Raw genomic sequence first — 19,027 nt, forward strand, 5'->3', positions numbered from 1 at the left:
CCTTCTCTTGGAACACACGCAGTTACTCTTAAGGACCAGCGGTTATCGTTCCTTCGGACTCATGGCAGCAGCGAATAATACTGTGTGTGCTAGAGATTTCATCTCTTGATCGCTCGCAAGCTGCAACGCGGTCTGGCGTGGACGTGATTCAAATGTCAAGCTTGCTTGAAGATGTAATTAAAACGGCGCGACGAACGAGGTCAAAAGTAGAACACACACGGCAGGACAGGACCAGCGCCACTCGGACGAGCATTTTGCATACGCGCCTGACGTATCCTGAAGATGGCTCCAAAACACCGAAGACAGCCTGTACTTCCAGTGGCACCGGTTTTCTTCTCAACCAATACGACACCACTCGAGAGTGGCGTGGTAAGAAGACGATTAAGTTAGCAAAGTGGCGGGATTCGTGCGGAAGCTTCTATGAATGAAAGGGCCCAATGTAGAAGAAATGTGATCAAGTAAAACTCTGCCTTCACGCAGTTGGTACATGCTTTAAGATGTAATCAAAACGGCGCGGCGAGCAAGGACATTACACCTACAAGCATGAAGCAACTAGATCAAGCAGGAGTTTTACTCAGTCAAGCTTGCATTTGTGTGCGCCCAAACTTCAAAATAAGTAACAAGCAGACACGGGACATTTAAATCGGAAGAATAAGGGCTGCAGAAATTGGGCCAGACCAGGGCACGCGCACTGGCACCCGAGCGGCGCCACGGATGTAACGGTTGTTTGCCAGATGCAAGACCTTGAAGAAAGGTTCAGTTTCATTGCATATAGCTAGTCGATCTCAAGAATCAAAACAGTGCCTTGCAGGCCTTGAGGACAGTCTACTGCGGCGGCGACAGTCCCAGGATCTTATCTTCTCTTAAAGGGCGAGGACCGAAGCGGTTTATGCCTCTATGTCTCTCGGTCGCCAAAGAAGGGCACTCACACAGGACACGCACAATTATCTTCTCGCAGCCACATCTTTCACAAGCAGCACTGTCGGCCATCCAAATCCGGAACATGTATTGCCTTGTAAATGCAAAACCGAGCCATAGACTGCAAAGCAGTGTTGGTTCTCGACGCGATATATTACGGAGAAGACGAATGTGCAGTCCAGGGTCCAGTGCCCCGAGGCGACGGTTGAAAAACTGGCCAGTGTTCCACGCAGAAAGTGCGAGCTCCAGAGCCAACCTGCGCAGCTCATACGCTGTCAGATCGTGATGTAGAAATACAGAATTGAACTCCATCACTGTGGGCAGATCAGGCGGCTTCGTCAGCGTGTTTTTCATCTGATACCACAGAGTCCTGGCAGCCACTGAAAAATGGAATCATGACCTTTCGATATGGCGCAGAGACTGCGACTGCGCCCCTCACTCCTTCTTTCTTTCTCTTCTCAATTCCTCAAATAAGTGCCGCTCAAGCCTCTTAGTGACGATGTGAATTTGTTGTCTTATCTTTAAAAGCGCTGCCGTCAGCTGCTCACTAATCTCTCTCAGAACGCGAGAGCGTCAACGGGCTCATAGCAGGCCTTCCAGCGAGGCGAAGCAAAGAAGCGACGGCTAGGAGCTCTGCGGTTTTTTTCGTCTCTAGATTTTTGCTAACCGTTGTAACTACCACTGTGTTGCGTCTACTTGATGCACAGCCCTTATGAACCGGACGAAATTCAAACACGTAATGGACTTACACAACACCTCACTGTTGGAGAGGAGGGTTCGGACAGGTAAAAATGTTCAAGTAATCTCAAGGCTCATAGACGCAAAGATTCCTTTTTTTGTGCCCATGGAGGAAGGAAAGAACTCAGGAGAGGTGGTCACGTCCCATTTTTTGGAGCCTGCTCCCCCTACTTGGCCGCGATCTTAGCGCGCTGGCACATGCGCAACGCGCCATTGAAAGCAGACGATGCCACTGCTCCCGGCGTTAGTCTTGGCTGCGCCATCGGCCAAAGCTCCCAGTACCCATCGCGAAAACGCGTTACTTCCGGCGCACTTTCTGGCGCAGAGCTCGGACAGCGAGGGCCTCTTCTGCGTTTTCCTTCCTCCATGTTTGTGCCACTTTTTTACGAACACTGTGACGAAATAAAAGCTGCTCTACCAAAACTCCTGCGCCCATTTCTGGAAACATCATGATGCACCGACCAGAATCACCACTGTAGTTGGAGAGAAAGTTGAGCTTCTTTCTATATGTTATGTACCAATGCCGGCCCTGTATACTCACATGAGGCGGATGTAGGTGGCGCCCCACATGCCCAGGTGCCAGCGGCTCTGGTTGAAGCGTGTGATGGCTCCCTTCACTCGCCCGTCCAGCAGCCTCCTGTTGTACATCCGCCATAGCGCCGGCGTGTTGTCGTAGTAGAGGTTGACGATGTTATTGACTGCAGCAGGCGCACGCGACGGACAACAGGGCTAGATGTAGGCCACGTACATTTGGCCTAAGGACAGGTTTAAAACAAACTTGTGCAAAACAACTCGAAGCACTACGCAAAAATTTTGTTGGAGACCACCAGTGCGATAGAGCTGAGCTCAATGATAAGGACGGCTGGCTTTATGCGGAGAGTGTATAAAAATCTGGTTCTGATGTAGATGACAGCACAGTGTCAGTTCAAATAAACCATAAGTTCGAATTAATGAGATGCGGCAACAGCTACTTTTTCAATCCAAAGCTGTAGCTTACGTTTCCCCCTTTACTTTTTCCAAAAAAGCATATAGGGAACCAGGACGGTTGTCTCCCTGTAAGACACTAGTAGCGCCGCCTAGCAGCCACTGCGGCATTAACTGTCTAGGACAGCACGGCTAGAAGTGCGGATTGGCGAGCGAAGAAACGCCGAGAGGAGGGGGAAGGGACAGGTGCTACGTAGGCGTCAGTGACGCACAGGCGCGCATCCGTCATAATATGAGCACCGGAACAAAACAGGCGAGAGTAATAAAGGGAAAAAGGAAAGAAGCAGCTTTAAAAGAGGCACTGCTCTCGCAGTCCGGTGGAGGAGAAGAAAACATTCATTGTTGCACTGTATTAAATTGGGATTGGTAGTTGGAGATGGTTGTTGCGCTGGGTGGCAGTCCCTCTCTGCACCAGGGCCCGCTGGGCCTCCAAATCCGAGCTAGACACGACCGCCTTCCAACCCTCCCTAGTTGGGTGCTGTGAGTTGCTCTTAGAAGATAACCCCGCAGTGTATTGCACTGATTCGTCGAAGAGGTCCCCGCGATTGATCAAAACCACTCTAAAAGTGTCGTCGACCACACATACGCCAGTGTGTCGTAAAATGTTTTCGCTTACAGAGGGAAGCGGGCGCTACGCTACACTAGGACTCAGCAGCTTCACTCACGCTTTTGCTGCTTGAAGACAAACTGAGGTGGTTGACTCTTGTCGGTTGAGTACATGAAGAACCGGATGTAGACGTAATCCGTGCAGACGTCATGCTTGCTCCACAGCGCCGTCGCGAGGTACTCGAACACGCATATCAGCCTCCACGGCACTAGCGAATCACAAATAAGACAAGAGCAACATGCATCCATGTCCCCATGGTTATAGGCTGGTCACGTTCACTGCGGGAGAAAGGCTTTAGCCATTTATCTCCAATTAACCCCGTCCGGTACAACATGTATCCAACTTGTTCTAGCAATTATGTTCCTCGTATCTTTGTTTCGCTAACTTACTTTCTCCTCTATTCCTTTCCCTTCTGACATTTGCTGCTTAGCTGCTTAAGACAGTTGATAGCTCTTTCCGCGGCCGGAACCGTATTTACCTTCCATTTCGTTTCATTGCATATGCAGTAAAATACACTACGCGAACCCACCTAACTTTTTAAGGCCGGTGTTACGCGTTCCTTATTTCGGACCCCTCGATAAAGCCGCGTGCCGGCGCCTTGGACCCTAGATAAACAAACATTACAAAGCTTCGCGCTATTTCCGTCCTCGTAAGGAAGTACATGCGCGATGCTCGAAAAGAAAGACACTTAAAATAAACCCTGCAAATGCTAGCTCTGGCGTCTATATTAGAGCACGCATTATGATTTTAGCCACTCAGTCAACAGGTGCGATTTCAGGGCCTGCGCGGGGCCTTTAGGCTTCTGTTGCTCCATATTGAACGACTTCAACGTCCAGTTCACCGAGCTGACGGCCTCAAGTAGAGGCGCAAAATTTCTTATTCAGTCCATTGCGGCGAATGGGCATCGAGATCCAAACACGGTCACGTAACTTGTAGACCATGCGGCTCCACCAAATTCCAGCGTTGGGTGTCAGTGCGCTGGTGGTCTTAATGCGCAGCTGGGCAAGCCGACGGGCTTCCGCGCGCTGCAGGTAGGCTGTGACGTCGAGGCTGTGTTGGTGGCTGACATTCCCTTGCATGGTGTCGATCATGGCAATTGCTTCATTACCGTGGACGAGCCTACAGCTGGTCTCATCAGAGTCGTCTAAACGAATTGAAGGATGGCATCTCAGGCCTTGGGTTCGGCGTCGACATACAAAGCAACCATATCAGAGATAGATTTCTTTAAGCGTTTGGTTAGCGCAATAGTTTGTGGATGATACGCAGATGTCATCCTTTGGCTCATTTCGCTGTACAGCAGGGTTGATCAGATGTGTCCGCCAATAGATACACTTCCTCTCTGTGACGAGCATTTCGGAACATCGTGACGAAGGAAAATATTATCAGCGCAGAATTTTGCAAATTCGGTTCCTCTGCCACGGAGCTGGGATTTCTGCTGGGCGTAGCTGGTCAAGCAGTCGGTTGCTGCTATAAATCAATTCTTGCCGTATGTCGACGTGGCGAATGGGTTAAGTAGGTTCACGTCTATCTGCTGGAATATTCTCGCAGGCGATTGAATTGGGTGCAGAAATCCGCCGTGTTTTCTTGGTTGGTGACGTTTCGCGGTGTTCGCAGTTACGGCAACTCCTGACGCAATGTTCCACGTCAGCGGAGAGACGCAGCCTGTAATATTGGTGTTGAACTCGGCGAAGGGCACTAGTAATACCGAGCTGGTCAGATTTTCGCTTTATAATTTCCTAGAGTTTGAAGGGAGTGTGACAATTCATGCGGTCTTGTTAGTCCACCGATGTAATTCTGAATGCAACAAGACGCTAACCCCAGTTCGAACACTCCGTGCGTTGAATAAGACTTGCCTTCCGCGTCCTCTATGGGTACTATAAATCAGGGTTTCAGCGTTGCTGTTGTACGAAGTCACTGGTGCTTATGGGTTCCAAAAGGATGTCCTCATTGTCCTTATTCGATGGCTTGCCGACAGGCAGTCTGCATCGCAGTTCTCTCGTTAAGACTTGTAGACGGCGGTGATGATGAACTCCTGGAGGCGCAGACTACACCGAGCTAGGTAACAAGAGGGGCCCTACATATTGGCAAACCCGAACAAAGTGGGTGGCGATCGTTAACATTGAATACAAGTCGGTTCAGGTAGTGCCGGAATTTCAAATGTAGCTGCGATTAAGGAAAGGCATTCCTCCACGGTCGCCAAAAAGTTAGTCTCGTCTTTCTACAGCGAATAGCTTGCGTATAAGATTACTTTCAATAGACTGTCTTTTTTCCGAACAAGGGCAGCACCAATATGCCCACGTTGCGTGCGTTGTTATGAATTCTAGTCTTTAGTCTCAATCTATCAGTTTTTTCTGAGGAATTTTTCGAAACATGCGCTGTAAGGTGTGCTTGGAAGAACGGCTAAATATGAACCAATGTGTAATAATCTACAGTACATCAATACTGGGCATCTATCTGTTTTTTGCCTCAAGCCTAAATAATAGTGGCTAGTAGGTGGGGATTACATGCATCGTGCTCGCCACCACAGACGGCAATCATGCTCAGATTGCCTCATGAGATTGAACTATTGACTCTGTGATTTGCGCGACTCATGCCAGTTTTAGTGACGCGTACTCAGCACACCGAGATACATTTTAGGTACTGTTTAACATGCTTGGTTACAAATAAATGCTTGATGCAATACTGATATGCTGGATAAAATACTTACGACGTGTCGTTGTTGTAGCTTGAAACAAGAAAGCGGAATAAAGCATCAGCACAGAGGCAGCTAAGATGCACTGAAGCAAGCAAAAAGAAAACAGTACCGAGCGGCATCGACAGGATAGCCAACTGTTCTTGTGCAGAAAAGTCCATTCTGTGGACTTGTTGACTTCTGTGCACTATTATGTACTGGACCATGAATATTTCACATCTCTCCAAGTGCGAATACTTTGTACCACGTTTCAAGGCACTTTCGGAGTAAAAATTCGTTTTTAGTTAACTTTTCTCATGATATTGAGATAAAATTGCGCTGTATAATTATGATGGTGATGAATTTTTAAGCTGCCAAGGCATCTGCGGCCAAAGTGCGCTGTGGCGCAAGGTATTTTCGTTTACTCAAGGTGAGATCAAAGGCCCATTTCCCAAGCGTTTCCCCCTGAATAAGCCGAGCACCAAGCCAGGAGAAGCTTTTACCCATTGTATCACCCATTGATAAAACCCCGCCCTTCCCGCATGCGATGCGCTGCAAATTAATAAAGTAAGCATGTAGGAACAAATGTCTAGCATTACACGTTGTTGTGTGGGAGAAATACATCTTCATTACCTGTTTCTTAAGCAGTATATTGCGGAACTCATTGTGCCTTATGCAGAAAGATTTCTCGATAACATTCCTGCACACGTTTCGCGTGCTTTAAAAAATACATTGCCTTCGAAATGGCGCTGCGTACGCGTACAGTCTATTCTAGGGTGAACTTGATAGTTCTTCATGAAGGAACGACATCATAGTTGCAATCAGAAATCAGGAACGTGCCTTGAAAACTTTTCATTGCCTATGTTTCTACGGACGCTAAACATTTCTTCGCCCCCCCCCCTCCCCCCAGAAGAGTCCGGCGGCTGCTAACGGCTCCTTTGTTCGTAAACACAGCGTTTGTCTATAGAAGCAGTCAAGTAGCATCCCTCTTACATCGTATATCGCGGGTTTTCTGTCAAGGCAGGTGAAAAAAAGATACCTAAATGGTATCTCGTCAAACCTTCCATTTGGCTGGCTTACAAAGCGATCTACAACTTGTGCACTGATACTTTATAGGTGATGTCAATATTTGAAGGTTTTTGTAATGAGTCTAAATATTAAGTTTCCGGAAACAATTATAGGGTTGTATACACCACACGAATCTCAACCGCTCCTAGCTTGCTTTACTGAGCAAGGACAATCCATTTTTTTTAAACCTCGATTATTTTCTGTTGGGACACCCTGTATATGCTTATGTCCTTAAAGACATGGATTTTCATTTTTATCCACGGGTGACGTTCAAAAATAGAAATGTGGTTTGCGAGCGCTATACTGTGCATTTTCTTATTAAAAGTCAGACGGACGACATACTCATGGACGATGTCGAGGAATCCAGCGTAGACATCGACGTCATCGAGTCCGACGTTACGCCTCCGCTATCCGACGTCGACGCTAGCGAGGATGACGTGGTTTGCTCCGTCGTTGTCTGGGGCCCCCCAGATTGCGATGACATCCCCGTGGAATCGGTAGATGACACGCTGCCGGTAGCGTCCGAACGGCTGGTGCTGCCGGCGCTTGTCGTGCCGATACCGGAGGTGCCACTGCCAGCGGTAGTAGTGGTAGTACCTCCTGTTTCTGCGGACCAAGAATTGAGAATGAAGATCGTGAGGGCATATCTCTGTGACTCATGTCCATGGTCTCCGACGTAGACCAATGTGATTGACTTTAGATAGAACGTAAACTCCCCTATACACTCTAACTTTAACCCGCCACTCAGAGACGGTTGTGAGGCTTTGTCCCAGAGGTGAAAGCTGGGTAAAACTGTTAAGGCCACAGCATTCAGCTGCAGCGAAATGACTGTTCCTAGAATGCTCCGCGTAGCGGATCATTCAAAACACAAGTCATGCAGGAAGCTTCTCTCCCGCAAGAAGAAACGTTCTGCTAGCATTTGAAGGTCATTCGGTCTTTACTAGTGCTGTAATGCCTCTGTTATGAGGATGAAACGAAAACCCTTTGGTCTTATGGAAATGCAGCACTGCAATTCGACGTTTGCTGTTGTTTTTTGCATTCAGGTAATGTAACTTGTTGGGAGCGTAGAACCAAACCAAGCCCTTTGTGTCATGCCTGGATGCCGTTCCAGCTACGGTCGCCCGACGATAAAACAATGGCTGAAATGGCGTCGTGAGTTGTAGCTTCTTGCAGACAGCCTTAAGATGTTGCACGAATCGCGCGTGAGTACGTCTCCTGCTGCAACGGCAGTCTGGGGAAAGCACTGAACTCTTTCCGATAGTTTTTAGCTTTATTTTTGCCTACTTAATATGTCTGTAATTTGCTAGTTCCTCTCGTGAGTTTGGAATGACTAGTTCTGAAGTTCTAAGCAACGCGTCTAATAATTTCGCTGCGGCGCAACTCACGACTGTCAGTGCACTGGAACGAACTTCGGGCTTTGCTTGCAAACGAATGAAATCACCTGCTGCGTCACACGGTAATCAATGAGGCTAATCACAACTTTAATCACAAGGAGCTAGAGCAGAGTTTTCAGAAACTATCGAAATTCGAATTTCGCGACAGCTCATCGGCAATCGTGATATAGTGCACCTGGGATTGTAAATACAGCTTGAGGGTCTTGCCTTTGTATATTTCTGTGTTAATTTAATACAGCCGCCAGATCTCCCGGCCGCTTCATCCCTTTTCTCTTAGCGAAACTCGGGTGTACCCCGTATCAGGCAGCTACCGCACATTTCCGTTCATCCCAAAACCCAGAACCATTTCCTCTCGAGTTGCACGTTCCGCAGAGCTCTGTGATTACTTTTCAGATTTAACAGAGCTTAAGTTGTGCCCAGCCTCTCCCGACATGCAAAGTGCCGAGACTAATCTTAGTTGCTTCGGGTTTCTCGCGAATAGGGATAGAAGGAAGGAGGCTGAAACCACATTGGGAAGCCAAGCCGAGAAGTACCGTGCACTAAGTTTTCACTACTGCTCGATACCTCACTGATCGTAAACCACTTTCACGTAAAGCAGGTGTTGAGTACAAACCACGGTGATGTTTCCGCTTTCAATTAGCGCGAACAATGATACCGGCTACCTGGTGGAAGTTTTGCGGTATGAGAAAGTTGAGTGAAGGCGGGAGACAAGCAAATGGCCTTGGGGTTCGAATCGTTTCCTGCTTGAAATAATTTATCCCGACCAATGGGTGCTCAGTGTGCCCTGTCAGTTTATGAATTTTATGACCAGCGACTTGGCGTTTTCAAAGGCAGCGCAGTTAATTTAACGTAAACCATGTGCAGCAGTGAGGTATTCATTCGTTGATAGCGTTGCCCATTTATTTTCAGTGATTGTCTCATGGAGGCCGCAGATTCCGCTTTCAAACCAAATGCTCGAACCTAAGCTAACGACACAAACAATGAAATTTTCGAACGTTTAGATTCAAATGCCAGCAGAAATATAACGGTGGCTGGGGAGTCCTGCGGCGGATTCTTGTAATCTCGCAAACAGCGGCACCTCTAGCGGCTGACGCTGGCCCTATAAGAAACTCCGGCGGCAGTTCCGTCCAGAAAAGAAGCATTGAAGGACTCTGGTGAGAATGCGACCGAAGCTTTTCGTCCCCTTTTACACTAAACTCCTGCAACTGAATCCAACTCCACGGAGGCAGTCGTGTAATTCGTTTAACCAACGTTCAACAGATATACACTTCATCGTTGCCTAAAGCATGCAATATATCATAAGGACACGTGTGTCTCCACGCTCTCACAAAAAGGTAGTGCATTTATAGCTCTCGCTAATACATTGCTTTTTTCCCATTACGACGTCAGCTACAAGGGTATAATCTTCAAAGTAACGATCATCGCCAACGTGTGTCGCAACATAGATAGTACTCCCACATTCACCTGTTGATCAGTGTGATTATCGTTCAGGCAAGGGGAAGTGTCTAAGGCCATTTATGAGTTTGGGGGTACACCCACTCATTCGCTCTAACGTGGATCTTTTTATTTTTTCTCCGACAGCAGTTAAGGGCGCGTTTCCTGGTTTTTCTGCGTTCGAGTGGGCGCTAGCGGCGTAGCAAAAAGAAACGAGGAGTAAATAAAATCGCAGCTGTGCAACGCGCTACGTATTCCTGACGCGGTCAGTGCGCAGCAGGATAACTTGAGCTGGCAGCGTTCGCGCCTCTGAACAGACAGCGGCACTGTGTAGCTTGGTGGACGCCACCTTCGCCGCCGCACATATCTCGGTTAAGATAGAGACATTTAGAATAGGGCTACCCAGTCGGCTAGGGGCATAACGGAATAGCCGGGCGCCAGCGCGTGAACTCAGGACAATAATCGAAGGGGAGTTACTGTCCTGCGTCTGCGCACTGGCACGCCGCTATTCCCCTATGCCCCTAACCGATAGGGTAACCCTATTCTAAAAATCTCTACAGTCGCAGAATGCTGCTTTACAAAGTGTGGTAACCACCTTCGAGTTTTAATGCAATACCATTTAGATGTTCCCTCTTCCAAAAACTACCGACTTTTTCCTTAAAGATGTTCCCTGATTGGTCGACAGCGTCCCTGATTAGTCGACAGCGACAGTGCCGTCCATTGGATTATCATATGGAATTACACGAACCAGACCCACTATTTCACCTTAACCTACCAACTAATCCTCTCTAACTTACCTTATTTCACCTGCTGAATCCCACCAACCCACATTAATGCAGCCAATAATTCACCTTATTTCACACCGACTAAACACCACTACTCTACCTTAATCCATTTTGCAAGGTGAGCTTGCTTCCTCACTTGAGTGGTCCTTTGGAATATTTGGTGGTGTGCCAACTCGTTGTACTCACTCTTTCCGCCGCCATTGCCACCGCCAGGGATGCCGGGCTTATACTTCGGGCTCTGGGTCTTGTCACCTAACGAAGGAAAATGAGCAGCTTTATTGGGTAGGTACATTCGCATTCGCCTTTCCTCATGTAAGTCATTATGCCCTGTTGCCGATCATTCCTCTCACTACTATGACTGCAGTCTTATCTGCATTCAAAAAAAAAAAGCCCTGCACCAATCCTAACCCTCTTCGTTTTCTCGTGAGATTCAAGTCGCCTAAGATTTTTGGTTTTCTTCTTTACTACTGCATACACTTCAGATGCTCTTGTTAATGCGTTATACGACGTTTCCCTGTAACATGCGAAGAATGCAAATTAACAGCGTATATTGGCAGAGCAAATATAAGTAAGACCTAAAACGAACGTTACGTGTATAGAAATAGAGATCAGATCGTGTCAACAAAATTACAGCCGGTTACCCTCACGGTACGACGCGTCAGGATCGATAGCTGCTTCGCGAAATGGTGAACACTATAGTGCCTCCACGCGTGGCTTTCTGTCACTGAGCTTCCGCTGAACAAGCACAGGTAGCCTCGGTAGCCTATAAAAGATTGTGTGGTTTCGTAGTCAAGAGGAAGGGTACTCATGATCAGGGGCTCAGTTTAGGCCTTAGGTTCAAATTCAGGCGCTCAATTTGAGTTTCGCTGGAGTTACCCATATAAAGTTTGTTAACAGTAAGCGCCAACGGCGGCTTCTTTGAAGTAGTACGTTTGGTTTATGTCAGGAAGCAACACATAAGCTAAGTGAGGTGACGTAGTTAAGAGCTTTGCGTTAAATTAGGCCGCGTGGATTTTATTAACGTGCGCTGACATCACGCAGCACATGATCATCTTCAGGTTTCGCCTACATCCAAATGCGGCCGTCATGACTGGGAATCGATCCCGCGACCTTGTTATCAGCACCCGAACGCCAGACACTTAGACACTGCGGCAGGCTACGCTGGCCTCTTCTTGCTCAAACTGGGACAAAAACGCAATAAACGACAAGGTAAAGGAACACAGTGGATGTCCACTTTTCTGTACAGTGTGTGATAACCTCCGCTGCTTTCCAAGTAGGAGCCATCTCAAAACGCTTAATTTAACATACTTCTGCGTCACATTTCTTGTTCACGTTAAGGAAGATAATCATGCCGACTTACTGTCTTCCATTTCCGTGCCTGTATGTAAAAAAAAGAAGGCAAAGCAAGAGAGCATGTCAAATAACGTGCACTCTATGATCATATTGTCACTTCTGGGCAGAAATCGTTCTCGCCTTGCCTCGAAATACGGCATGGAGGAAGGAAAGCTTAGGAGAGGCCCTCGCTATCCGAGCTGCACGCCAGAAAGTGTGCCGGAAGAAGTCATGCGCTTTCGCAAGGACTACTGGGAGAATTTGGCCAACGGCGCAGCCAATAGTAACGCTGGAGGCAGCAGCGTCGTCTTCTACATTGTCTGCTGCGCATGCGCAATCGCGCCGAGACAGTGGCCAAGTAGGGGGGGGGGGGGGAACAGGGGGGAGCGGCCTCAAGAAATGTGGCGTAACCGTCTCTTCTGAGTTTTTTCCATCCTCCGTGAAATACGGCAAGGCGTCAGTTGCAACAGAAGTGCGGTGGCACGTCTCTAACCACAGTGGGAGCAGTCGGAAATGCAAGATAAACACATCAAGCGACAGTATCCAGCTGCGGGTACAATAAACCAACGAGCAATAATAGAAAAATGGTTTTTGGGGAAAGGAAATGGCGCAGTATCTGTCTAAGATATCGTTGGACACATGGACCGCGCCTTGAGGGAAGGAATAAAGGAGGGAGTGAAAGAAGAAAGGAAGAAGAGGTGCCGAAGTGGAGGGCTCCGGAATAATTTCGACCACCTGGGGATCTTTAACGTGCACTGACATCGCACAGCACACGGGCGCCTTAGTGTGTTGCCGCCATGAAAACGTAGCCGCCGCGGTCACGAGGTTGGAATCGAGGGGACTTGAGCGGGTGTACTTGGCGAGTTTTTCGACGCTCCTAATGCAGAATTAGTTCGTTTTTCACGTGTAGGAAGTCTACAAAATATCCACAAATACGGCTTTTTCTTACTGATTGTATCAAGAGCATCCGTCAGGTACATCCTTTGTCAAAAACATACAGCTTGCATGCGTTGCTTTCAAGACGCCCAGCGGTGCTCTTGAAGCACCCATTAAGCGTCTCCTGTCAGGAGGGATGAGCTAAAGGGTCTCGCTCACCGACAGGAGATTAGAATGCTGTCACTGCAAAACAAGCCACTCTGCATGACCAAGAGGCAAACCCATAGGGATGTAAGTTTTTGGCAATGTATTCAAAAGTGAGAACTTTTCGTACTGTGAGACGATCGGTTTCGCGTCAGCTATTCCTGGCTATTTTATCTAGCTGTGGTGATGTTGACGCATGATCGGCGCGTAAAAGATTCGGTTCTACCTCCGATAGCACGGGGAGAGCATGGAAAAAATGGCTAGGCTTCAACGTGGCTTGAGCATAGTTATACGAGCAAAATCTCTGTTAAGCACACTTTCCACTGCATCAAATCAAATGTCAAGGTCAAGGGTCAAGATCACGTACCCAACAGTCATAGTCTAATGATAACATGGTCATACTACTATAGCTAGGGCCACACCACCACGCAGTTATGTTTGGTTTGACCTTGTGGTACTGGTTTTATTAAAAATGATAGTAGAAAGGAAGGAAAAGATTTTTGCTATCCCCGGCATCTGCCATCGATACTGAAGCACCTGAGCTGGGGCAGCGGAAATAAAGGATAGCAGGCAGAATGGAGAAATGAAATGAAAGAGGTGAGGGGACAGGAATAGAGGACAGGGGGAGAAGTAATATGTACAAACTATTTACACAATTAGAAATGTGTCCAGGTTGTGCGCGTGATTAGTTCATTTTAGAGGAATTAAATCACACACGTGCACAGCACTGTGTTGGTTACAACTGGAGTGGGGCGTCCAGTTATTAATCGTTCGAGGTAGAACTCGCGGAGCGTTCGGTCACTGCGTGTAACTACCTGACGGAGAACAGACGGGACGTCAAGCCCGTGTGTTCGAGGAATGCACAGAGGCTCACCAAAGTTCGCTCACGAGTGCGCGCACTGCCCTGCGGCCACAATAGCGTCTTGATGGAGTCTGGTAGTATGCCCTGCGCCCTACAGGCCGCGAGCATATCGCGACGAGCATCGGCGAACGCGGCACAGTGAAGGAGCAGATGTTCTAGTGTTTCCACTGCACCGCATCCGTCACACACATCACTCGTCGCGATTCCGTGACGCACCCGTCGTTCCCCGAGCCACACGCAGCTAATGCGCGCGCGGAGGATTATTGCACGTTGTGACCGCGTAAGTGCGCGACAGCCGGTGACACTGTCGATGCGCTCACCTCCCGCGATGCGTGGAGTCACTTGACTCACAATTCAAATTCTGCGGGGAGAAGGCGGACCTGTACCATATGGAATGGGCCTGCCAACGAAATCAGGTGGTCACTATTAATAACCAGCTAACACAGAAGGGGTGGGCGGCAGCTATGATCAGCTAGGACGAAACGAGTCAAAAAGAACTCATCGAAAGAGCCCCGACGGCAGCCTACGCCAATCGAATTGCGGACTGAGAGCTCCAACCACCGGTACAGCCTCCTAAAAAATTCATTATAGTATTTGCTCCACTACCAGAAGAGTCGATGACGCGGTTACGAGGGGAGTAAACGAAAATAATAATAATAAAAATAATATTAATTGGTCTTGGGGGAAAGGAAATGGCGAAGTATCTGTGTCATATATCGTTGGACACCTGAACCGCACCGTAAGTGAAGGAATAAAGGAGGGAGTGAAAGAAGAAAGGAAGAAAGAGGTGCTGTAGTGGAGGACTCCGGAATAATTTCGACCACCTGGGGATCTTTAACGTGGACTGTCATCACACAGCACACGGGCGCCTTAGTAGCGTTTTGCCTCCATAAAAATGCAGCCGCCGCGGATGGGTTGGAACCCGGGAACCCCGGATCAAAAGGAAAGCTGGAGGTGGTAGTGGTTTTTTATTAAAATAATAGTAAAAAGGAAGGAAAAGATTTTTGCTAGCCCCGGCATCTGCCATCGATACTGAAGCACCTGAGCTGGGGCAGCGGAAATAAAGGAAAAATGAAATAAATGATTTTTGGGGAAAGGGAATGGCCAGTATCTGCCTCACATCTCGGCGGACATCTAAACCGCGCCGTAAGGGAAGGAATAAAGGAGGGACTGAGAGAAGAAAGGAAGAAGCACGGTGCCGTAGTGGCGAGCTTCGGAAAAAATTTCGACCGCCTGGGGATCTTTAACGTGCACCGACATCGCACAGCACACGGGCGCCTTTGCGTTTCGCCTCCATCGAAACGCAGCCGCCGCGGTCGGGTGAGAACCCAGGTACTCCGGATCAGTAGGCGAGTGCCCTAAAAACTGAGCCACCACGGCGGGGTGAGAGTGAAGGCGCACTTACTGGCTCTGTTATAAGTGCATGAAGAGTTCATGCGCCTTCCAACGAGCTCTCTTGGCTAGCCGCCGAGCTGCCGCTGAAGCCGCAGGTGCCACGGAGTAGGGACGCCTCCTTGAATTTGTACGGGGCTGGCCTTAAGGCCAGTCCCCACTCTCTCCTGTAAATAGCCTTGGCTAAATGTTTTCCACCACCACTTTTTGGTGTGAGTTGCGGTTTACGACAGGTATAGCGCAGTGCTTCTGAACCAGAACTGTCGTTAGAATGCCCCGCCTTTTAAACAACTGCTCGAAGCCAGCAGGATGGTTGCGCATGTTAACCACTAAGCAAGCAGCGTCTGCCTCCTCACTCGTGAACTTGAGCATGAGCAGGAACAGCAGGATGATCATGAGGATGCAGAGGAAGCAGTTGCAGCAAAGGATGAAGCACACCCGGCGGTCCTCCTCCTTCTCCCTGCGTCGTTGAACAAGCGAAACATCTGATCAGAAAAAATTATTATTCCACCTCACTAGAATAATATGTAGCATCGATAAAAAGTATCTGCAGGTGTCTTTTCTTTGCATCGATCTAGAAATGTATATAAATCTGCGCTATGAATTTAATTCTCGAAACTTCAAATCATTTGAAAGCGAGGAAGAAAATATTCCTTACAAATCTTCTCACACGTCCCTTTTAATTATGTACTGAGAGATGTATGTAAATCTTTTACCTGAATTTACGTTTCGAAATTTCAAACCGTTCGAAAGTAAGGAAGAGAAGTTTTTTTTACAAATCTTCTCACAGGCCTCGTTTACTTCTGTACTGAGAGGTGTGTATAAATCTTTGCCCTGAATTTACGTCTCGAATCGTCAAACCGTTCGCAAGTTGGGAAGAAAAAGTATTTAAAACTATTCTCACGCGTCCCGTTAAATTCTGTACTGGCAGTTCCACTGGAAAGCCAATTACTTACCAATAGGTACAAGCTTTCTCCTGGCCACTCTCCCCTGGCCTTGCGCTCTGCTTCCTCAAAATAGAATGCTTAGGTAAGGAGTCTCTACTTTTTTGGGGGGGGGGGGGGGGGGGGGGGAGACCAAAGCTGGCCATCCTCTCCTTAGGCCGCTACAAATGAAATCAGCATCATCATTTCTACAGAGATGTAGTCGCACGGTGCAGATGAAACGCTATACTACGTCTAAGCAAAACCATGCACAATAGAAGTGTCAATATGCAGCCAGCCTAAAATTCCCAGGCTGCTCTGGAAATGTTCCAGTGCAAGCCTGAAATCTGAGGCCGCTTGGTTCGGGATCGACGCGAGGACATATTGCGAACGGTTAGAAGCACGCATATGGTTGATAGCATTCCTTGCCAAACTGGTTTCTATGGAGCACATTCGGTATAATCAACTTAGGACGACATATATAGTTGCAGGCCAATCGGTCAGACATTATGAAGAACTAAAACCGCAAAAGTAGAGACAAAACAGAGGCAGGCACAACAAATGGCGGTTATGGCTTTGTTGTCGACTGCCTCTGCCCAGTCAATTTTTTTAGTTTTTCGTTCTTCACTTAGAGCACGCCGCGCGTGGCTTCGACAGGGAGCAGAAAACGATGCATAGAATAGCAAGGAGGAGGCGTGGGAAAGCACTACGGGTCCCACTAAAAATGAGCTTCCTCTTAACGCTAGACTGTGTGTTACTGCACTGCTATCAACAAAGAAAACTTCATTGCAGGTTTCCTACAGCGTCGACAGGTGAGGGGATGACTTCACAGGTCTACGCTCGCTTTAAAGCGGCTCGTTATCGTGAATATTATTTCTAGCTACTCAGACCGGTGAGCGCTCGGGCACCTGCCAGTCGTAGGCCTGGTTTGCGTGCGAATAGCTTTGCGAAGAATAACAGTTGCGTATTTAAGTCCCGTAGACCGATGCCCTTCACAATATCCTTTCACGGGCTCAGATAAACCTGTTTCAAGGACTCTACTGAGAAAAATTGTGAAAGAAAGACCTACTTACTCGCTTTCAGCATCTCGTCTCGTGACGACCACGCTCAGCACACTCTGTTCTGTTGCAAAAAACAAGAAAGAAAGATAGAGACTAAGGTAAAAAGAGAATGACAAGAAAGAGAGAAGGAAGGAAGAAAAGAGGAAGGCGAGAAAAGAAAGAGTGAAAAAAGAAATGAACAAAAGAAGGAATTAATGAATTGAGCAAGGAAGGAAGGAATCGGTGTCATGAATTAGTGCTGTTAATTAATGTATTATTTTCATCATTTAGGCAATGATTATACTCAATAATTTGGTTATTTAACTAAAGTGTTATTCACCCTGACTCGATAATGTTTAATCATTGACTTTATATACTTCAACGCACCACTCTTTCGATCATGACTGATTGCGTCAGATTCGTCGATACAATCTGCGGACACAACATAGCCTGGTAATGCTTTTGCATAAATAAAATAAATTTCATGGTCAATACGCTGCGCTTAAGGCAAGAAAAAGCAACCAACAGCGCTCACACGAGTTTATGCAAAATGGTAAGGCTTAACTGCAAATAAATCTTCCGTAAAAAAATCACATGTTCTTCTTCGTTCTGTTACAAAGCTCACCTGTTATTTTTTTTTTTCATATCGGTATCTCGCTTCCCGCTTCGTCTGCACTGTTCTGAAGATCAAACATAAGACGTCACAGAAAAAGTTGCGAGTTTGCTAAGCAACAAAACATATTAACGATATTTGTGATTGATTCAAACAAGTTTCGTGATGTCCAGCTAATAGCTAAAAGCGCTAACTTCTGACCTTAAAAAATAATCCTCCTATTAGTCCAACCGAGAAGACTCTAGCGATTGATGCAACGAGTCAGAGGGCTGGTGCCCATGTGCTGTCAAGTCGATGCGTGATTAGCATTAAGTTACCATTTCGCCATGAGAGCAGACAGCAGCCCTGTAAAAAAGCACCAATGAGTCTAATTAAATTTACCTTTTTGAGACCGATTGTTGAGAAACCAGACCGGTATTAGGCACCCGACTTTGCGCTCCTAACACTGTTCATAGCAATTGGTTTGCTAGATCGGCAGTCTTAGCAACAAACTAGAAAGAAGCGCGAGCTGCGGCAACTGCGCGCCAAATGTCGGGTTCTCCCGACAAGAAAACTGCAAACAGTCCGTGGACGCGCGAGGCCGCAACCGCGAGCGAAACTCGGGAAAACGCCCCCTTCAGGAGGGTGCTGTTTGTGCGGGAATCGAGTGTAGGCGCAAAAAGGAGCAAGACGGAACTGCACCACGCCACCTGTTTACAGCCTCCGACAACAAACTGAGGGCATTATCCCGCACCCAGCGCATAACGCTTCGTGGCGCTAGAGTCTGTCTGTGTCAGGCTGTCCGCGGTGCCCGTTATGTGAGCGGACGACTGTACGTGAAGCAACGCCAGGAGGTCAAAAATTAACTCGGAGCGATCCCATGGAGCAACCCAGTGGCTTGAGCGTACACCGAGGGAGAAATACTGCCCTAGCAGGACTTCGACGAACCTCCGCGAGAGGCCGGCAGCACCACAAAACAAATATTTTGTAGCGTAAGCTACACTAGCCGAGGTTGAGCAGTTTCTCGTGGCTTCAGGAGAGGCGTGCTGCGCATGCAGAAGGACCAGTGACGTCACACGGCGCACAGCTGGCGCGCCGGATCCGCTGCCACCACCCGCGACTCGCCGGTCTGCGCATCCTCTCGAAACCGCACCACGTGACCGGTCACGGGGCCAACCGCGTGAAAAACCACATGACCAGGGCAGCT

At 47.9% G+C, this 19,027-nt stretch overlaps 2 protein-coding genes across 2 annotated transcripts in view; both read right to left on the reverse strand.

Annotated features, from left to right (window-relative positions):
- Window positions 1–4,338, reverse strand: part of LOC144101486 (uncharacterized) — a 38,404-nt gene extending 34,066 nt beyond the window's left edge. The window contains exons 1-3 of the mRNA XM_077634665.1: window positions 4,173–4,338; window positions 3,306–3,455; window positions 2,198–2,354 (exon numbers count right to left, since the gene is read on the reverse strand). Coding sequence (XP_077490791.1) covers window positions 2,198–2,354; window positions 3,306–3,455; window positions 4,173–4,338 — 473 coding nt within the window. The remainder of the gene's footprint in view (window positions 1–2,197; window positions 2,355–3,305; window positions 3,456–4,172) is intronic.
- LOC144101480 (uncharacterized) overlaps window positions 1–19,027 on the reverse strand; it is a 252,786-nt gene that overhangs the window by 186,479 nt on the left and 47,280 nt on the right. Inside the window, exons 4-6 of the mRNA XM_077634661.1 lie at window positions 17,262–17,310; window positions 15,622–15,725; window positions 11,960–11,977 (exon numbers count right to left, since the gene is read on the reverse strand). Of these exons, the coding sequence (XP_077490787.1) occupies window positions 11,960–11,977; window positions 15,622–15,725; window positions 17,262–17,310 (171 nt within the window). The remainder of the gene's footprint in view (window positions 1–11,959; window positions 11,978–15,621; window positions 15,726–17,261; window positions 17,311–19,027) is intronic.

The sequence above is a fragment of the Amblyomma americanum genome, chromosome 8 (genome assembly GCF_052857255.1).
Source record: "Amblyomma americanum isolate KBUSLIRL-KWMA chromosome 8, ASM5285725v1, whole genome shotgun sequence".
Taxonomy (NCBI): domain Eukaryota; kingdom Metazoa; phylum Arthropoda; class Arachnida; order Ixodida; family Ixodidae; genus Amblyomma; species Amblyomma americanum.